The 21,397-nt window shown below is 33.7% G+C and overlaps 2 protein-coding genes across 5 annotated transcripts in view; one reads left to right on the top strand and one right to left on the bottom strand.

Moving 5' to 3' along the window:
* Nucleotides 1-2,491: 2,491 nt before the first annotated feature.
* Nucleotides 2,492-9,051, top strand: LOC115632541 (AF4/FMR2 family member 4). 3 transcript variants are annotated; one of them, XM_030529751.1, is made up of 4 exons: nt 2,492-2,741; nt 3,183-3,345; nt 5,761-6,022; nt 7,828-9,051. In XM_030529751.1, the coding sequence occupies exons 2-4, from the start codon at nt 3,191-3,193 to the stop codon at nt 8,659-8,661; spliced, it is 1,251 nt and encodes a 416-aa protein (XP_030385611.1). In that variant the 5' UTR covers nt 2,492-2,741; nt 3,183-3,190; the 3' UTR covers nt 8,662-9,051. The 3 variants fall into 3 exon arrangements, with proteins under 3 accessions (XP_030385611.1, XP_030385612.1, XP_030385613.1); XM_030529752.1 differs by lacking the exons at nt 2,492-2,741; nt 3,183-3,345 and adding an exon at nt 5,467-5,597; XM_030529753.1 differs by lacking the exons at nt 2,492-2,741; nt 3,183-3,345 and adding an exon at nt 5,559-5,695.
* A 7,916-nt stretch (nt 9,052-16,967) lies between these two features.
* LOC115632557 (serine/threonine-protein kinase NLK) overlaps nt 16,968-21,397 on the bottom strand; it is a 144,057-nt gene continuing 139,627 nt past the window's right edge. Inside the window, exons 8-9 of one of the 2 annotated variants that reach the window (XR_003996296.1) lie at nt 20,485-20,906; nt 16,968-17,872 (exon numbers count right to left, since the gene is read on the bottom strand). Coding sequence is in view for 1 of the 2 variants with exons in the window: in XM_030529770.1 (XP_030385630.1) it covers nt 17,818-17,872 (55 nt within the window). In the remaining variant the exon portion in view is untranslated. The remainder of the gene's footprint in view (nt 17,873-20,484; nt 20,907-21,397) is intronic. The other variant, XM_030529770.1, reaches the window with a different exon arrangement.

Genomic DNA, 21,397 nt, shown 5'->3' with positions numbered 1-21,397 from the left:
AAATATATAAAAAACTATATATAAAACGCCAATTGACGACCGCCTATTTAGTAAAATTATGAATGATGTGACAAGTCCCCACTTATCTTGCATTTTTCTCGACTGTTTTGTGCATTTGTCGTTAATGAGCTACCATTGAAATTTATGACAAGTGGTGTGTTTGCGTTTGATTGGCTTTTAATAGCAAATAGCAAATTAATGTTGCATACCTCCACCGATCAATATGAATGGCTAAAACGGACAGACCCGCTGTGCCAACCACTCGCCAAAATGTTCATTTAACACCTGCGGTTTCTGTTTGTTGCTAACAAATGTGCGTTTTCAATGAAAAGCTTTTAATAATTTTAATTAAATTGAAAAACCTGTCAATTGACAGCCGCAGCTCCCAACTGAAATTTATGGGCCCCACACTGATAAGATAAATACTTAAGTCGAACGGAAGATATGCCAACAGATGACACAGTGAAAATTTTAGTATTACAATTTTGATAATATGGCAAATAAAATATATTAAAATAGCATTTAATTGAATGATATGAATTAGAATGGAATACTTGTAGAATGAAATTTTACTTACTTAAAATTTACTTAAATAGATATTAAGAGAACTTGCTAGTTTAATAATCATTGCTAGAATGATAGTAAACGGCTTATATATTGAAATATTTACATATATAAGTATAATCAAGATAGGAAATTGGATTGATTGGTCAATATTTTTAGATTTTTATTTATTGCTCTCATATTTTTCTCATATCCTATTCGATTCCGTTTTTTATTTTTAGGTTTCTAAGTATTACCCTTTTTTGTATTATTGTGATTATCGTGTAATTATTTAATTTCATTATTTTCATTTGTATTTTAAAATAACTTAATTTATCCATTTGTCATAATTTGTATATTTTAGTTATTTTTTAATTATGTTTTTCAATTATTATATGTAATATTGTGTCTTTCCACTTTTTGTTTGGATTATTAACTAGCTTGAAGACCAGCAATGTTTGTACACACAAATAAATACCTATTTACATACATACATACTATATGAAATACTATTTGCATATGAATAATACATTTTAATATCCATTGACGATTGAAATCGAAGAAAATACGCATTTGTCTACAAAATATTAAAAGTACCAAGCGTGGACAAAATTGAATTGGGTGTTCTTTTTTCCTTTTGATGATTTAAAATAATGTAAGAAAGTTTTGAAAGAAAAACACTCTATTGGAATTTCCACCACCGCCGTGCACCTTCTCAACAGAAGGTGGTAGCTTACACCGATTTTTAGAGCTTTTGACTCTCTTCAACACTAAGCTTTTGTTTTTGGCTCTCCTGTGCTTGCCGGCGAAACCTGTTGCCTGAATTAAAAGCAACTTGTTGCTTAGAACCCAGAAAGCTCAGTTAATTTTGGTCAAACATCCCTGAGGGTATAGATATACATACATATGTATAGTATATTCTTTTTCCGTTAACTACTAAAATGAGATTCAAATTTAAACAATTTTAATGTTGTTTAATTTCCTTGTCCTTTACTGCAGCAATCAACAATCACCAAGCGGACTGCTTCATATGTATTACTCAAAAGCCAAAACTAAAACAATCTATTCGTTGTTTTCAAAGCGAAACAAAGTTTAAAATATGGATCTATAAATATTCATTTGATTTAAAAAGGGACCGCAAATAATTAAAAAATTTAACAAAAATACAACTTAAGTTGGAATTTTTCCTGAAAGTATTTTTTAAAGGATTTTTTCGTCTTGGTCTATTGGTTAAGGATATATATCAATTTTGTGCTTATTCCCTATGAGAAAGGCAGGGAAAGTTCCAATTGATGTTTATTTTTGATCAAAAATATAAAAAGTAACAATATACATAATTTTACGAGTGTTATTTGTTGTCTCAAAAATAATGACTATTAGTTAAGTTGTAAATTAAATCTCAAAATTAATTATTATATTGTGAGCGAATAAATAAAATTCAAAAGTAATCGTTAACAGTTCCTAGATATTATTTGAATTTTTGTCAATCGACATTGAAATTGTGTCCTACCAAACTTAATTTCACAATTCGTTCCACATGCTTTCAGCATCATCAATGAAAATCTTCATAACGTATTAACACTGTTGTTGCTGTCAAAAGCCTTGCACTTTGTAGCTTTTAAACTTACAGATCTATATGATTGTCTCTTGAAAAGCTCTCGCACAGAAGACTACCCTCCTTATCTGTGTGAGTCACTCGGTGTCATCCCAGTTCTTTTTCACCAAAAAAGCGCGAGCAGAAAGCTCAAGCGAGAGAGGCAAACCAAGCTTACACAAGAACTCATCTAGAGCTGAAAAAGCTCCGCCACATGTTATTCGTTATGCGCGCACTATAGGCGACAAAGCTTTCGGCAGTCATTGAGATAACGTGACGTAGCGAAGTAGAGCGCTAAATCCACATCCACGGCTGCAGCATAAGAACGTCTGTAGCTATTTTTTTAACTCGAAAAAAACAGGAACAAACTAAACGCCACTACAAAGATAAATGGATTAGAAACGCCTCAACAAGTGAACGATATTTAAAAGCTTTTACGAATCTTGTTGCACCAAATTTCATCTAAAGACGTACACACTACATACATAGATATATTGAATATCGTGTTGGGTGAAACCAAAAGCACTTACAAAGCCAACTTGCTGTAACACGCAGGTTATTCAACCCGGGAACAAAGCACTGAACAACCTACCAGAGCAGCTCAGTAAGTAAGAACTGAATGAGAAGTATTGTATTAGTTAGTCATTATATCTATTCTGGTGACTAAGTTTTTACTTCCGCGCTGATTATAAAACAGGCGTGTTAGCGTAATTTTCTTCTCAAAAAACAAAATCAGCATTTAAAAAGCTCTTTCTTATTCCATTTGTGCATTTCGCCTCACACTTACGGCAAAGCTTTTGTGCTTCGTTCTTGTAAGAAGAACTGCAGTAGGCCGCTCCAGAGAGCAATAAACATAGAGAGAGAGAGAGAGAGAGAGTGAGAGAGAGAGGGAGCGTCGCTAGATTTGGCGAGCTTTCAGTTATTGTTTTTATATTTTATTTTAATTTCTTGTAGTTCGCCAGTAGGGAATATTATAAGGCTCGGGGCACTCCATAAGTAGTAACCAGTAATTCAAAAGTTTTGTTTCACATTTTGTATTTTTCAGTTACTATCATGAGTAGCTTGAGAATTTGTCAAGCGGTCTCTCTGCATCCGGATGCGGCAACTCTGGAGCCCGAACTGAGTCAGCCCTTTACCAGGACTTGTGTATTGGGCTGTCAGGCTAATAAATCAGAGGTGTGTCGCTTTCCAGTCAACGATGTTAAGCGGTAAGTACGATTATCGAATTTTTATTTGCATATGTATGTATGTACAAATATATGTTTCTTTGAGCTCATCGGACCGGTTTATGGGCAAAGCTTTTATCCATTTTGATAAGCTTATTGCGCATTGGAAATTCTTTCTTTTCTTTTTTTGTCACCCATTATTTACTCTTTATTTGGTCCACCCATGCACTCAGCATTTACCTCTCTCGATGTTCATGTTCTAGTCGAGAGTAAAGGGTTAATGAACTTCCTTTGTCTACAGCTTCAACTTCATAGAAAATTTCAATGCCATGGCAAAAAAAATAACAGAAGAATTTCAATTGCAATTATGTTGATGTAGGTGTTTACGGCGTCGGCGGCAGAGGCGACTCCGTTGCTGCCTCGCAGCAGCATAAGAAGCTGCACTCACACATACACACACACACACAAGCACGCCGTTGCAGTCGTGTTTATTTTTAACTCTCCCCACGAACGCTCTCTCTTCATATGCGTGCGCGCTCTGTTGGCCGTGAAGTTTAGTTTTCGATGTACAAAGGAGTTTGGAGTGGTCCTTAAAAGTCCAGCAAACAATTTGCAAGCTTATTTCTGTTTTTTTTTTTTTTTTTAATTGTATTTATTTATTTGATATTATATTATAAATCTATAGAAAAGTACAGGGACCGCAAATAATGATTATTTTGTTATTTTTTTTAAACGAAAAAATCATTCACTTATAGTAACTTTGAGAAAGCGAGGAATTCACAGATATCCTTTTTTAAGGATTATCTATGCATTTTCACTATAATTTATAAATTTTAATTTTTATTCATTCGCTCACAATTTAATGATTAATTTTGAGTTTTACTTTAAAACTTAACCAATAATCATTATTGATGAGCAAAAAAATAAAACCTATAAAATAATGATTATTCTTTGAGTTATCTCATTTTGTTCGGTCGAGGTCTTGGCATGTGCTTTTAGCCGAATAATTTATCTTTTTCTGTTTGTTACACAATGTGCATTTTAAATGTCTGGGGATTGTGTAATACTTTTTCTTTATTGTTTTCTTATCAGTTTCAACATTATGACTTTTAATTTGTCCCAAGTATGAACTGTGAAATTTTAAAATAGTCATAATGTCTACAACTGATGTTTCATATTCAATAAGTTTGACTAATTATTATAATTCGCAGTCACGGTTATTTCGAGAGCAATATTAGTTTAACCTAAGTTGTTGCGTCACATTTCACATTTCAAGAAAACTTGAATTGAATTGAAAATGCAAACTGAATACTCGAAACCAGATTAAAAGTATAGCCGGTTGAAAAAAGGAAGAATGATTATAAAAGCTATAATTTATAATAATAAATGGTTGATGACAAATAGAATACAATAGAATTAACAAGATTTATGTTGGCCCTGGTTCGATTAATCAGAGTAACATTTTAGTCCAGGCTTTAGCTGATGTTTCGATACACAACATAGAATAATAAGAGATAAGATTAAAGTGCAACGAACCATAAATGCATATATTTAGAGTAGGATATTTCGAAAAATGATGAAAAGCTCGCTTAAACAAATTGCTCCCTTACTTCCTATGACGCTAAAATTAATCGTTGTTTCATTGTTAAACTCCTTGAGCTTTCAACTCAGACTTAGATGCGCCTTTTATCAAATAATTTTATAGGGCAGTATGTACTAAATATTATACAAGTATAAAGATATTGAACTTACATTTTTGGAACACTCTAATCGTTTTAGTTATTATGCGGTGTCAATAAAGCAAGCAAATAATGTGCAAACATGGCCTGGGGAGTCAGGCCGGCCGATGTCGATGCCGGCGTCGACGTCTCGACGTCGACTACGACTGCATAATGCAACAAACTTCCGCTCCAGCGACAAAGCGCACGCTGAGAGCATAAGTTAACAACAGAGCGGGTGTCATGTTTTGTTGTTGTTGGTTTTGTTGAGAGCAAAAAAGCTTTAATTTTGCTAGTCACGTTGAATTTTTGATTAACAGCCGGTGCGAAACTCGCTCTGCGGCTAACTGTGCGTTGGTATGTGTGAGAGTCTTTCGTTCTAGTTAAGCAGAACATTGGACGGTTGGTTGGTTGGGGATCTAATTTTAAAGCTGCAGGAAAAAGAGTTTGTTGGCGAAAAATGCAAACGAAGAAAACTTACATGGCTGCATTGGTTTCAGTAAATAAAGAACGTTCGAGGCGATCGCAACGTTCGGCTACAGAACTGAAGTTAGCTTTTTCAAAGAGCACACAAATGTGAGTGTAGAGTCTAAATAAAGCTTGGCTCAATAGTTCAATGCACGGACACATGTGTACACACAAACTCATATACACACATATGTACATACATATATGTATGTATGTTGTATCGTATTGTAAGAGACTTAGCTAAGAAGAAGAACAACAACTCCTTTTGCAGCTGCAACAATTGGCTTCGTCATTTTGGTGTCAGCGACCAACTCGTTCAGGAGCTTGGCGGTCTGCAAAAGCTGCGCATCTGTTTCAGGCATTTCAACCAACGCAAGGAAATGGCCAAGACGCGCATCAAAAACACGCCACTGCGCACTGCCAAGGTCGAAGCAGCAGCAGCAACAACAACAACAACAACAGCAACACCAACAACAGCAGCTGGCTCTAAGCAACAGCCCATAGTCGACAGCACCACCATAGAATTGGTCGAAGTAAGTAACAGAAGCTTTTATACACTGTAGCCGGCGCGTGAAAGGGCATACTAGAAAGTGAAGAACGCCAAATGTATGTAACGGGCAGAACGAGGCGTGGCCGACGCAGAGATGATTCGATAGACATGTCCGTCTGTATGAACGCAAATAACTTTGAAACTATAAGAGCTAGGGACTCCAAACTTGGTATGTAGACTTGTTTTAACCATGTACAGGTCTAGTTTACTAGATTATTTTACATATATATTATGTTATATTTATATTTTACATGTGTTTATAGGTTCGATTGGTACAAATGCCACTCTTAGAAGAATAACTTTTTTAGTTAGAAACACTTTGTTAAGTGTCTGCTTATATTCTACAGTTTCATAAAAAAAACTGCTTTCTATATGATATAGCTGCCATTGGCACGATCGGGGAAACTATTAACTTAGTAGCATAACTTTTCGTTTACAAAGATATCTGCCATATCTGGTATTTACGAGGGCAGTCCGAAATGTTTTCAGCCGGACTCCTACATGAACCAAACTTTGGTAAGGCATTTTTAAAATATCAGTCAATAGTGATTTTTTAAAATGGAAAAAGAAATCAGAACGAGGTAGACGTTGTCTATGGGGACTCTTCCCCATCAGCTGCAACTGTTCGGTCCTGGGCACCTACATTTTAACGTGGACGTACAAGCTTCAGTCGCCCGCAAAGCCTAAACATTTTTTTTCTATGTTTAATAAACATTAAAAACATCGGCAAAATTCGGCAAAAGGTTGTGGACAACCGCCAAATCAAAGAAGAGAGATAGTTGAGATCAGAAAGATATCTTAAGGGCGCGTTTTCGCAAAAAACGTCGATGCATCGATATTTTGGAAAAAATAAAACTTTCCATAGAAAAATAAGCTCATATTAGGGAGAACATTAACCGAAATGTTTTAAATCAAAATGATTATGTATGAAAACCGGCTCTCATAGTAGTTTACTTAATGTTCTTAACAAATAACCAGTAATCGTAATCCTGACTTTTGATGAACTTGTAAGGTTCACTTAAAAATACATACACATACATATACAGTTTTAAAAGCAAAACAATCCTACCCATTTTAAGAATATTAAACGAAGCTATACGAATCAAAATTAAGATGAAATGCCTAACAATCTAAAATATGTTTAACAAAATACACATTTTAAAGAAAACATCAAAAAATGTATATACAAATATACCTTCTCCGATAAACCCCACAAAAATAATGACCGCTTAACAAAACATTTTACATGTTCGATGTTTCGACAAACATCGATGAAGTAACGATGTATCGCAAGCAAAAAAACATCGGAAAACATGGATACATCGTGTTAAAAACATTGTCGATGTTCGATACATCGATGTTTTTTGTACATCCCTACATTATAGGAGGTGCTGTAGGGTGGACACTAGAGCTGGAGAAACATCGATGTTTGAAGGAGAAGAACATCGATTCATCAATGCATCGAACTTCTAAAGAATTTTAAGGTTTTTTATTAAATACAAAAGGTTTCAAAACACACGATATTTTCACAATTTCAAAGAATGTAACAGAAACCAAAGAATGTAATACAAAAATAAAAATTCCTTGGTAGACAAGTAGTAAAGAACATCGGGAATAAAACATTGATGTTTAAAAATATATCATAACATCGATGTATCGATCTTATATCGATGTTTCGTCCAGCACTTGTGGGCACAGGGTACTCAAGAGTCGGCAGGCACGACTCTAACTTCTCATTGTTTTCTTTCACTTAAATATAAGTAACATTATTACCATTCACATTTCTAGAGCCCCAGCACGCGTTCAAAGCTGCAGCAACCGCTGCTGCCTCTGCAATCTGTAACCACCATAACGGCGGTGCCGCCTCAGCGTTCGCACTCCATTTGCTCCTCCGGCTCGAGCGATGTGCTGTCCATCAGCTCGGACTACGAGGCCAGTATGCCGCTCTCCAGCCTGGACAATGCCAGTCCACAGCCGGCCGTGCCCAAGAATGCTGGCAAGAAGCGGAAACTCTATCTGATAACCGAGAAGCAGGAGGGGGAGCGGGCGGGCAGCGAGGGGAGTGGACAGAAGCGTAAGATGCTTGTCGTCGTCGAGGAGGAAAAGAAACTTATGATTGTCACCGACAAGCCGCAACCCAACCTGGCCGAGCATTTGGAAAAGTTTTTGCCGGAGATACTTAACCGCATTCAAGACAAACAGGCTAAGCAGCAGCAACAACAACAACAGCAGCAGCAGCACCAGCCGCCACAACAACAGCAACAACAACCCATGCCAACCATCAAGGAGAAGCCGCACATAACTTTGCCACCCAAAAAGAATCCCACAAATTTTGTCAAAGCCAAGCCCACACCAACAGCCATGGCCAGCATATCCCCCGTGCCGGCCATTAACAATAATCTCAGCTCGCCCCAAGCCCACACTCCATCCTCGCAGTCGGCCGAGGACGCAGCAGATATCGGCATATTGGAGACGAACATAAATCTATCGCCCGATTTTCGTTTCCTCATGAAAATTCTGCCCAAGCTCGAACAGCTCCCAGAGCCACAGAAACAATGCGTTAAGCGCTCCATTCAGATATTCGTCGACAAGAGCTATAGCATCTATGCGAAGAAAAAGTAGACCAGATTTAGTCTTAGATTCAGACTGGTTTCCCAGCAAGACTTTGCGGAAGTTTCCTTTGAAAAGTTTTCCAAATCATTTGGATTTTTTTTTCGAACGCAATGAAACATTTTTATTTTTCAATTTCTTTTATTTAAGACTGATGCAGAACCAATTTATCATACATACAAACACACTTATATACCATATCTGTATGTATTTCCTATAAATGTATAACTTAGTTACCGCAGTGCGGCTAATAATTAAGCAAAAAAAATTTGAATAGCTCGGCAAACACATACGATCCGATTCAGAAATATGCGAATCTTTTTTGTTAGCCACACACTAGTTTTAAGGCAAAAGTGAAACTGAATACTATTTTCGATATTGAAATATATGTTGTAAAAAGAATACAAGACACTGTATTTTTGAAACTAAAAACAAGTTGCAATCAATTTTTGTCTGTTAGGTGTTTTTGAAATGTCTGTGATTGTGGAAAATCCAATAGCATTTCTTACATTACAGGTTAATCTTCATACCTTGATTTGTACTAAAACTGACTTGTTTTTTTTTTTCAAATTAAGGTTGTTTTTGATTAATTAACGGCTCGAAATTTGAATTTAAATCAACCGTTGCAGTGGCTCCATCTTGTGTGCAGTGGCTACAAATGATACGAATCAAGCAGTGCGCGCACACGCAACTTTCGCCAAGCAGTGATATTTCAATTGAAATCAAATTAATGTTCTTTCGAGTGCTAAATAATAATAATAATAATAATTTATGCTTTGCAACGCTCCCCCATTTCCGCTCCGCAATTATTTTAAGATAGTGAAAACTCCCTGAATGGACACTTCTTTTATCCGGACACCTTTTTTAAAAACATTCGACACTTCCCTTGGGCGGACAAAAATTCGCCGACTCACGGTCCGGCCAAGAGAGTTTTCACTGTAATATACAATTTTACAAAACTTTATTCAGTTCGAAAGCATTTTTACTATTATTCAACTGATACTATGCGCCATCTTGTGTCCCGTGGCTGCAGCTGATACAGACAAAGCAGTGCTCGCACTCTGTTTCGTAAAGCAGTGAAATTCGAAATGGCGCTTCATCTCAATTTTTAAGTCGTAGTGATAAATAAAAAAAATTTAAATTAATAAAACCTCCCCTTCATTTAAAAAAAGGGACACAATCAATTTTTGTTTTGCATCTTTTTGGTTTTGCATTGTAATTCCAAAGAACTTTATTTAGTTTGAAAGCATTTTTACTGTTTTTTCTTTCGTTTTTTCGTTTGTTTGTTTGTTTTTTTTCTTTTCCATATACGTTATAATAATATTGTTAGTAAGTCTAATGCCGGGTTTCTGGATGTGTGTAATATATAATGGTTAGTATGTGGATTTTTTTTAAGGTATGTTAATTAATGGGGTTTTTGGAAAAATCGTGGTTTATTATTTTACTCAGATTTACAATTTATGCGGCATTGTTTGAACCGACTTCTACATATTTATGTATGTATATATATACTTGTATATGTATATATAAATACGACAAAAAGTTAATTATGCATGTTTGTTGTTGTTGTATTATTGCTGTTTATTATTAGTTATTATAATTACATATATACATTTAAACAGTGATTTGTTTAATTCAGGTTTGCGGGGAAACCCAAAAGAAAATGCTGAGGTGAGGGAACTTGTGCAACATTTTGGATACAAGTATGTATAGTTATATATATATATATATATATATTATTATATATATATATATTATATATATATCTATATATATATATATATAGTATTATATAATATATCTAATATATATATATATAAATTATTGGTTATACATATATATATATCTATATCTATATATATATATATATATATATATATATATATATATATATATATGTAGTTATTTATAGGTATTATACAACATTTAGCAAATTTGTAAGCGTTTTGTTAACTACTTTTACTTGCTTTTCTGTTAATTTTTTATACACGCTCGCTACTTGGTTTAAGAAAAATACACACCGCTTTACATTTTGAACTCAATTAATGAGAAGCAATCACAAAGGTTTCTATATTCTTGTATATATATATATATATATATATATATATATATTCACGCTGATTACATATTTGTTTGGTTTGTTTATTTATTTACACAATAATTAGTTAATTAGCTTTGCGAAAAATGGGGACGCTGAGAGAAGCTGCCTTCGTACTTCAAATTGTTTGTTACTCAACTTTAGGGGGAGTGGGGGGTTCCTTTCTTCTTCTTCTTCAACTACATCTTCCTCTTCATATTCTTGTTGTTATTGTTGTTAAAAAATGTGTGTGTTACAATTTCTACAAACAGCCTTTTGTTAAACATGTTAAACGTCTCTATAATGCTTTACTATTATCATGCAAATCGTTTATCGTTCGCGTGCAGATCGTGTATTCCTATATACACGTATATTTATTTATTTATATATATATATATATATGTACTATATGTATGTGAGTATATAAAACGCATCATATGAACTTGGCTGTGCTACTACGAATGCTATTATTTACTTCATATTTGTTTATAATTGTTGAATTTAATTTTTACATGTTTTTCATAACCTGAGCGCAATTTTTTGTTTCTCACTTAAGAAATGTTCTTTAAGCTGTTTTTTCCACTACCTGTGGCAATTTTTGGGAGGCCCTTTATAAGGCGGGAACCCTCCGTTACCAATTAAAATTGTATCCAACAAATTGTCATGTTTTTGTTTTCTCTTTTTTTTTCTTGTATAATACATTTTTGAAATTTGCCTTTCTTCAGCTACACAAATACTAATATTCTATATATATGTAGCCAGAATGAGATTTATAGATTTTTATTATTCAGTTATGCATATATATATATATATATATATTTGCCTTTGAAGCTGTTTTATTTTTTTTCATTGGACATATTGTCGATTTTAAATACATACAAACATGCACATGTATAGTACAGAGTGTGGGTTCGTTTTTGGGACTCTTGAAACTATAGAGTGTCTAGAAATTGTAGTTACATTAGAAACTATTTATAGAACCTTAGGCTAACTAAAAGGTTAAAAAAAATAAAATAAACATTTTCACATCGAGCAGGCCTGTTCTTTAGTCCTCATTCCAGTTTTGTATAAATCTCCAATTTATATCTTTTTGGAAATTTCGGAATAAATCCCAGCCAATTCTTATGCACTTTCTCTCACAGTTTTTCAAACTTTCGATAGGTCTGATGGTTTTGAAAATTTCTCACAGAACCTACCAAGAAAGCTGTACTTGCTTTCCAGGAATTATCCGAGAATGAATAGGAATGTATCTGGAAATACATTCGAGAGTATTGGAGTGCTTCTTAAAGATATTTTTCCCATATTTTGCTTTAGTCTAGCTCGTATATCTCTAGTCGTATTTAAGTAGTTTCTCCATTGGAGCAAATGATTCAAAATAACCTTCCCCATTGAAAAAATGTTGCAAAAGCCATCTCCAACATACATACCTACTATATACTATATAATAGTTGCTATTTATTGAGTATAATACGTCTCTCTAGTAGTTGCGGAATGCATATCTAAATGGGCTATAAATTCTAATTGCAAATGCATTCATTCATTGGGTTGTGAGTACACGAAGTGAGTGGAAAATAAAATAAAACGAAAATGGAATTTGTTGTTTTTTCTTCTTTTTTTATACAAACATTTTACACAGTTTTTTTTGTTTTTATTTTGCAGCCATAACATAAATTATATTATTCTCATACGTATTCGTTTAATTAGTTAGTGGAGTACGTCAATTGATTCGTTCAAGTAAAATACTAATGCAGTTTCCTTTCTGGTTGTGGTTGTTGGCCTTAAATGCTAATACAAAAATTATGCCTAGACTGGCTAGAAACTTAAAGAAGATTGGCAAAAACTAGTGACGACTACGCGCCGATCAATCGAAATCAATCAAATCATACTCGTATTCATATTCGTATTCATATTCATAGTTCATAATTCATAGTTCTATGTGAATCGTATATGTGTGTTTATATTACATTTACAATATTAGCATTAATTAGTGTTAATGTACTCTTTCCTTTCTTTTCCTTTGCTTTGCTCTACTTTTCTTTCTTTTTGGATAGCATGTCAAAGATTTGTGTACATTATTATTATTCTTCTTCTTCCTCTTCTTCTTGTACTAAATCTAGGTCGGGAGAGTAATGTACTTGGTGGGGTGTTAATGTTATGTACATGGTGTGTGCTTAAGTTGAAAGAACTCATTATTATCCGTTTATCCTTATCATGTTTTTACAATAATCATATATAGGTATGTGTGTATATAAGTTGCTGTGTATATTATGTGCTTACAGTGCTAATGTGGATGATTTTCTTTTAGTGTAGTCGGTAAACATAAAAAACGTAAGGTTTTTAGCAACCCTTTTCTCTTTCCTTAATTTGTTTAGCTTGCTTAGATGAGTGTGGGAAAAACTTTATTCATATCTATACGTACGCATATTTATGTATGTATGTATGTATGTATATAAGAAAAATAGCGGCTATATTGAAAATGAAAGGAAAATCGTTTGAAAATTCGCATTTCTCTGATTTCCATTTGCTGTTTCTTTTTCTTTTTTTGCTATGAGATCTCCGTGAAAGTTTGAATTGATGTTTGTTTTTGTTTTTCTTCGCTAAATTAATTAATTAATTAATATATGCAATTAAACTACTTAGAAGGTTGTGAAGGAAGGGCGGGCGATGTCTGAGTTCGAAAATTGAATGGATGACAAAGCTATAAAGCAGCTTAAAGCGTTGAGTGTACAGTGAATCATGTGAGTCATATGGAAAAGGGAGTAATTGATTGCTATCCATTTTTAGAATCACTACTCAGAGTATTATGAGTGCACTCAAGCACCCACATGATTGAGCTTGCGATTGACATGTGTGGAGAAATGTGCTGGAAATGTTCGTTTGTAGTGCATTCAAAGACTCATGCAACGCAACTAAAAAAAAAAACGCTTTCTTTTGAATGCACTCATTGCGATTCGTGAGCAAAATTTAATAACGTTGTTTCGCTTGAACATAACATTTTCGGTGCAAGTGAGTGCACTCAAACACTCATGCATTAACATGAAACATTGCTAAAATGAATGGCGAGTATAAATATGGCGCTTTTTTTTCTACATCTACCTTTAGAACGCCTGCGGGTGCACCCAAACACTCGCTCTTCATCGTAAATCATTGCTAACTTTCCCTTCAATGACTTCGAGTGCACTCGAACACTCAAGTATTAGCATGCATATTTGCAATCACATCAGTAGTGCTGAGAAATACACTAATATACCTTTTTTGGGTGCACTCTAGCACTCACTTATTGTTTAGAAATACTTGTCAAAGCTTTAAAACAAAACATAATTTTGTTTGTCATTAGAAACATTGCCAGATATTAAATATTCCATTTGAATAGGTACAGTTACGTTAGCTCTACAAAATGTGTGCTCCTTCATTGAATACAGGACATAAACGCACACCCATTTACAATACGATACGATACGATCTACTAATTTATAATTTGAAGTTACGATTTCACGAATAGAATTTTCTCCGTTTTTTATGAATATAATTAGTATTTATAGATATTGCATATGCTTGTCAACCATCTCTTTTGTAAGGAAATGAGAGAACTCAGTCTTAAACTTATTAGTTGAAATTGTTTATAATTTTTTCTTTCAATTTTTAGGCAATGAACAAGTCTGTAGAGTCTGTAGAGAAAGAAATTGGTTTCAAATGATTCGAATTGTGTGCTTCTATGTACAAGGATTGCCGTTTAAAAAATTATTGTTCACTTGTTCTTTGCCGTTGAGGTTGGGGCTCTACTTAGGATATACATATATAAATGATGTCGGCGTAGAAGTGCTTTCAAGAAATTAAACTATATTACATTTTAAATTAGGCGCAAAAATACAAACTAATTGAAATGGCAGAGCGTTCAAGACGCGTTGTCAGGCACACACACAAACACACACATTCCCACACTCCCAGCTGGGGCAGACGGTTTAGAACAGCTGATCAGAACAGCTGACCACCTAGCTGAGTGGTCTGCAGGTCTGTGAGTGCTGTTTGGTGTCTGCAACTTTGAACGCTCGCACATTCTTCACTGGGGGGCAGTGTGTCGTCCACTTGTTGTTTTTGTTGTTGTTGCTGTTGTGTTTGTTTAATGACAACTTATCAGTTGAAATGTACATACATATAGCTACAAGTATAATTCATACTCTCATACATAAAATATATTATCATTAAAAATCTAAGACAGCAGACAGATCTAGACAGACCGTAGACAATAGAGGGGTGCGGGAAAAAATGTTATAAATTGCTAAAAAATTGTTCTCATTTTTTTTTTTATTTAATTATCATAAAACTAAACTTTTACTTTAATGTAGTATTATTAATGTTGCTTGTTTGCTGTTAGTTAGTTGGCTGCATAAATTGTCATAACTAAGGGTTACAAATAAAATGTAAATTGGCATAAAATTTATGCTTAATAATCAGTCCACAGTTAGGTTTAATAGTAATAGTAATAATAATAATAATCGTAATAATCATAATACAAGTATTTTAACTAATTTGAAATTTGAAGCCAATTGTTAATTAACATTTTGAGTTCTTCTTGTTTTTCTTTACACGCACACATATACAGTTAAATATGTATATATAATTATATATATATATATAGTAGTTATATGTGGCATATCATATACATATACGAGTATATATATATATATATGGTATGTATATATGCCAGATACAATATAGAAACCAGTTTCAAAATTGAAGCACAAATTTAAATGAAAATTTCTGCATTCAGCGTCTCAACTAATTTCAAATTAGTTCTCGCTTATTTCTCCCTTGCTGTTTATATCATATTTTAAGCTTCTAGACATTGATTTTTTCCTTTATACACAAATATGCGTTACTTGCTTGTTAAATACACGAAAAAAAATTCTCATACATCATAGCTTTTTGTTGTTAAATATGCAAAAAATGTCGACATAGTGTTTAAAAGATTTATGCTTTCTATTTATTTGTTATTATTATTATTAGTTTGTTTTCGCTCGCTTTGAGGTAAATTTGGCAAACATTCGTATGCTTTAAGTCAGACCACACCCTTTTTCCTTTTTCATTCAAAATCAATTGTAAAATTTTCAAAAATGCTCAAATACTATGGAACATTCAGTGGAAGAATTTAAATGAAGCTCCTCGATTATCTTCAGAAAAGATGATGTGCTTAACAGATTTGAGCTCTCGCTCTCTCTTGCTTTCTTTCTCTCTTTCTCTTACTTTGATTTCTCAAAAGAATACTGAGTGGGTGACAATTAATACGTCATAATCTCCTTTTTTAAATAGGAAATTGATCTTTTCAAGCAGAACACTTTTTTAGATCAACTGTAGATAATCAGAGATCATTTGTAGATGATCAGAGATCAGATGATGGATCGAATGCAGCAGATTCCGTAACGAGGGAAAAACTCTAAAGACTTAACTACGGTTTCAAAATTTGTCTCAGTTTTTGATCTGATGCTACAAATCGATGGACCTGCTGAAGGAGGGATAATCTCTTGTCTTAATATCCCTTTGATCACCTCTGTATTGCAATGAGATATAGGTTTTCAAAGTAGGGTAGTTTTTAAGTTCAATTGTATCGAGATGATGAATCTTTTGCTGAATATTTCTTTTTCTACAAACTTACCCATGATGTCATGCACATATGCTCGCTTTTTATGTGAGATTTAAGACGTTTATTGTTTTCATCTCTTCAGTTCTTAAAAAGTGGTTGATGAAGTGATTGCTATTTGAGTCCTTGGAGACAAAATGATGGCATTTTTCTGACGCTCTATCCTTTTAAAGAATGCTTAAATATTGACCAAAGCCTTCTGCGTTGAGTTAAAATTTGATCACTGAATAGCGATCGAAAATGTTTACGAAAAAGTGATACGAAAATGGACCGCATTTGACGTTTAGTAGCATTATGGGTATCACTATTTAAAGTAATACGAATTTAGATTTTTACGAGTATTTCACAATTGATTTTGTCGCACTTGAAGAAGCATTGAAATGTATCCTTTCCAAATAGGCAGGTCTGCTTAAATGTGTTGTTGTTTGTTAATATTTTAATGTTCTTTAAATGTAGTTAAGTTGCGTAAATGTGTGTGTGTTGCGAATTGTTTAATTGCTAATTATTTTACATATACAGTAGAGACTTTTTAAGCTTAACATAAAACGTAATTTTGCTTTAATTTTGTTTGCTCTCTCTCTCTCTCTCTCTTTATGCCAATTGTTTGTTTAATTTTTATTTTATTATGGTTCGTTTCGTTATCTTTTATGTTTTTGTCAAGCACAACAAATTTTGCTTTGTTGCCGAAAATGTTAAATGTTTAATTTTGTTTAATTTTCTTGCTACGCTCACAATATTTATGCGTAGTCTCTTTAGTTTTGTTTTTCTTGTTCTCTTGCATCCTCATTCCATCGATCTATTCTGTTATTGTTGCTGCCTCTACCTCGTCTCCTCTTCTCTCCTTTCCACGTGGTTCTCTTCGGTTCTCTTCTCTTTAAACTACTTTCGTTTTTAGACTAGTTTGAGTTGAGTTACGTTACATTTTGTTTGTTTGTGTGTGTGGTGTGTTTGTTTGTTTGTTGGTATTGTTGTTATTTTATGCCTATTTCATACATCATTTTATGTATTTGCTTGATTTTCGGTGGTGGAATGCATTTGCTTTTGCTTTTCTCTTTTTCCTAACAGACTTTTGAAAGCGCACCTCTGTAGACGACGCTTTAAGTTTCTTTTTAAATCGAATCGTTGTTTCTTGAGTTGCTGCTCCTCTCTCTCTCTCTCTCTCTCTTGCTCTTTACTAAACTTAAGACTAATTATGTTGTGTTGCTGTAGTTGCTTCTGCTGCTCTTTCTCTCTCTCTTTCTTTTCGTTCTCTTTCCGGACTGTCGTCAAATACGTAGCTTTTAAGTTGTCCTTTGTTTTTGTTTTTGGTTGGCGCGCGAACTTTCTTTCTTATACATATATTGAAGTTCCTCTCTCACGTTCTCTCCTCCGTTTACAGTTAGTTTTGTGTTCATTTTGGGCTCTTGGTTGTTTTGCTTTTCATATTTTAGGCAGCAATCGCCTCATTTTGCCGTCATTCCCATTGGTGCGGTGAGGGCGGCAGCTCCGAAGGATGTGCCACAGTGGAGCTAGTCAATGGAATCATCGGCAAAAATAAAAGAAATAAATAAACAATTAGTACAAATATGCAATGGAGCTTTTCAACAATATTACTATTAGCTACAAACGAATATGTACAAACAAACATGCATATAAAATGTCAATTAAATCTAGATATGTGCACATACATACGAGTAGTATACGAGTATGTAGTTATAGTTAGAGAAGCATTAAGCATTAACATACATACATACATATAGATAAAAGCGTTGCGCCCACAACAACAACAACAACAACAACAACAAAATAAACATAAATATGCCTTAAGCAATATATTAGTTTCAACATTTAATTTTGGAAAACAATGAAAACTATATTCGTACGGATATAGAATGAAAACAAACAGACAAACACAAAACTACAATAGATTGGAAAATTTGGTTCAACAACTGAAGACAAAACAAAAAGCAACAATTATAAAAATAATATAAATAGTAATAATAATATTAACTAACAATAATCTATTTTTTCATTTGATTGTGGAAATTTGTTTAAGCGTTCAAACTACTCTGACATCGTCACTGCTGCTCAACTGCACTGAATTGGATATTGGATTTGGTTTCGACTTTGATTAAAATTAGCTTTAGCTTTAGGCTGGCATTGTTTTAAATTTATATTTTTGCTGTTTGTAGTTAGTAACTGTTTCTCAATATGTGGGTGGTGGTAATGGTGTTGTGAGCAATTTTCAAAGCTAGGCCATATCGTTTAGCAGCTGCTTTTATCGGCATACTATATTCCAAAAGTTAAGAGCTACTTGGCTGTAGAGGGGGTTGGGGCTCGGTGCGTGCGAATGTGTGTGTTTGGATTTTCAATAAGGTGTGTTAATGAGAAAAATGTATCTATAATAAAAGGCTAACATAACAAATGAGCGCTTTATAGCAATTGCTTTTCAATTTGCAGTACAATGGGTTGCAAAGGCAGTTTAATAACGTTTTAGGTTTCTCTTAACAATAATATGATTTCTTTTTTAGATTTTTTAAACTACAGAAACTTAAATTATATGTTTTTGAAGCTAAGTAATTGCTATTAATGTTTTATAAATATTAATTCGTTTGATTTTATAGGTTTCTCCAATCATTTTAATTTCCATACAAATTTATTTACATTTTCTAATCTTCTAATCATTCTTTAATTAATTTAAAATCGGACCTGTATTTGTTTCGTAAATCGATTCGCTAAGGTTTTAAATAAATTGTAAGAATACTATTAAAACAGACTGCTTCGAGTTGACAAAAAATTATTTTTTATTTTAATCGAAAAAAAAGCAGTCCATTTATCTTACAAACCAAATGTTAAAGGCTCAGAATTAAGATCTTTTAAGCGACTATCATAAAAGAAAGCTCTGTCTGTTAGCAGAGAGTTTTGAGCAAATTGATGCTAAGAGCAGGTGAAAGCAATTGTCTTAAAGAGAACAGGCAATTACATTTAATTTACAGTGCAGATAAATGCTCCCCACTTTACAAAATTATAAGCATTGTTTTCGTTCTATGCTTAAAGAAACTAAAAGAGCACCTGCAGTAAGAGAGTGCTCTGCCTGCCATCAGAGAGCTTTGGGCGAATTGATATTGAGAGCAGGACAAACAAACTAACGTAAAGATAGCACTGCTAATTACTCTACTAATTACTCTATACTTTTAAAAACAATATGCGCTCTCTCTCTCCTTGCTAGGCTCCAAGAAAATAAAAGAGCCGACTAAAACTGGAAGTAGAAATATTGTTAAGCTATATTATTATTTCTACTATAATTTGAACTGCTTTGTCTTTTCAAAAATGCTGTCTGTAAAATAAGATATATGCAGTTTTTAAAGTGTAGTTTGCAACTAAATTGAAAATAAATGTTTTGCTTAAGAGTTATTTCCATAAATTTAGGATTTGAGCTCGAGATTTCTTCTCTTCAAAGCGATTGGATTCTCTTTCGATTGCTTACCATTGTACTGCATAGCTTGTTTGATTAACTTTTAGTGTCTCATGTGAGTGTGCATAATTTGTTTATGTACTTATGTTATAAAATATATATAAAATGTATTTGCATGTTCATGTGAATTTTCGGGTATGGAATGAAAATATGCTTATTTAATGCTGTACACATAGTATGAGAGATTAAAACATAAACACAAATTAAGATGAGCATTCAATGAGTTGTTTTTCGATTTCTTTGGTTTTTACTGCGCTCTCTTATGAAATGTTGAAAATGTCTGCCATTTGTGAATTTGGAATTTTTGATGAACTGCTTTTCGAGTCGAGGCCAATTAGCATTTAATGTTTCTCTCGTTAGATATTGGAAGCCAATGCTTTGGGACATTTATGAACATTTGCATAACATATTGATATACATATGCGGGATATATATGTACGAGTTAGGTTTGCCTTTGTTTTTAAACATTTATGTACACAAATATAGATACGCAAAATACCCATTAAAAATTAGAACTAAAAGTAAAAGAGATTTATACACATTTGCATTTGTAAAACATATATGTAGGTACTTATCAAAAAAAAAAGTTAAAGTTAAGAAACATAATAAATAATAATATTTATATGTAAAAAAAATATATTTAGTCGCTTTGGTTTATTAACAGACCTAAGGCGAGAGAGCGCGCGAGCGGAGCTGCTGTTGAGGTGGCCCCCAGCCACGCCCCCATGATCTTGGTACTTGGTTCTTGTTTCTTGGCAGTTTGTGACTTCTGGCTTATGTGGGGCTTCATTCTGTCTCTGAGAGAGAGAGACACTCTTGAGAGTTTCGTTTTCTTATGCTTTACAAGTTTTCTTTTTAAGAGAGCGCGCGCCTAGGCAGGTTGGGTCTCTGCGGCAAAGCGGCGGCAGCGGCTTGGGCAGCGACCGATACTGCGACTGCAACCTTGAGGACGACGTTGACGCGACACGCAACTGTGACTGCGACTGCAACTGCGACAGAGCAGCGACAGCGACAGCGGCAGGAGCAGCAGTGCAAGTTGTGGTAGTAGTAGTAGTGGTAGTAGTAGTAGATATTCTCATTCTCATTGGCTTAACAACGCAAATATAATAATTAAATTTAATAGAATTTGTAAGATTAATATTATGGTATCAACAAAATAAACAATAACAATAAAAGATAAAGAGAATATTAAAGTGTTGTAACAATAACAAAGTACAGCAAATGAAACAGTTAGGTTGTGAGAAACAGAACAAGAAAGGAGAGAGACTTTAGTGAGAGAGGAATAAAGAGACCAAGTGGTAGAGAGGAGAGGCGCTTCTAAATAAAAAAAAAAAGTTGGGACTGAACAAAAATGTGAGTGTTTGAAAAGCATTTGAAATAATTTTACATATTTTTGAAATGATTTCCATTCTCCCTCCTCATCGAACAGAAAAGCATCTTTAACGAATTCGTAATGAAAGAAAGAAAAAAAGTAACAAGAAAACAATAAAACAACGCAAATAATTCAAAGAAGTAGAGAAAAGTTACGAATAGCTTAGGGCTTGTTGGACGACGTGTTTGTTTCATTTAGAATTTATAG

Source organism: Scaptodrosophila lebanonensis, unplaced genomic scaffold (genome assembly GCF_003285725.1).
Source record: "Scaptodrosophila lebanonensis strain 11010-0011.00,11010-0021.00 unplaced genomic scaffold, SlebRS2 tig00001415-arrow-pilon, whole genome shotgun sequence".
NCBI classification, from domain to species: Eukaryota; Metazoa; Arthropoda; class Insecta; order Diptera; family Drosophilidae; genus Scaptodrosophila; species Scaptodrosophila lebanonensis.
This window is presented reverse-complemented; position numbering and strand designations above follow the sequence as displayed.

What these genes read in the sequence shown, in the direction of transcription:
- LOC115632541 (XM_030529751.1), top strand. Translation starts at nt 3,191, where the DNA reads ATGAGTAGCTTGAGAATTTGTCAAGCGGTCTCTCTGCATCCGGATGCG. An exon ending in CCAGTCAACGATGTTAAGCG is followed by an intron (nt 3,346 to 5,760) that starts GTAAGTACGATT and finishes CTCCTTTTGCAG; the next exon opens with CTGCAACAATTGGCTTCGTC. An exon ending in CCACCATAGAATTGGTCGAA is followed by an intron (nt 6,023 to 7,827) that starts GTAAGTAACAGA and finishes TCACATTTCTAG; the next exon opens with AGCCCCAGCACGCGTTCAAA.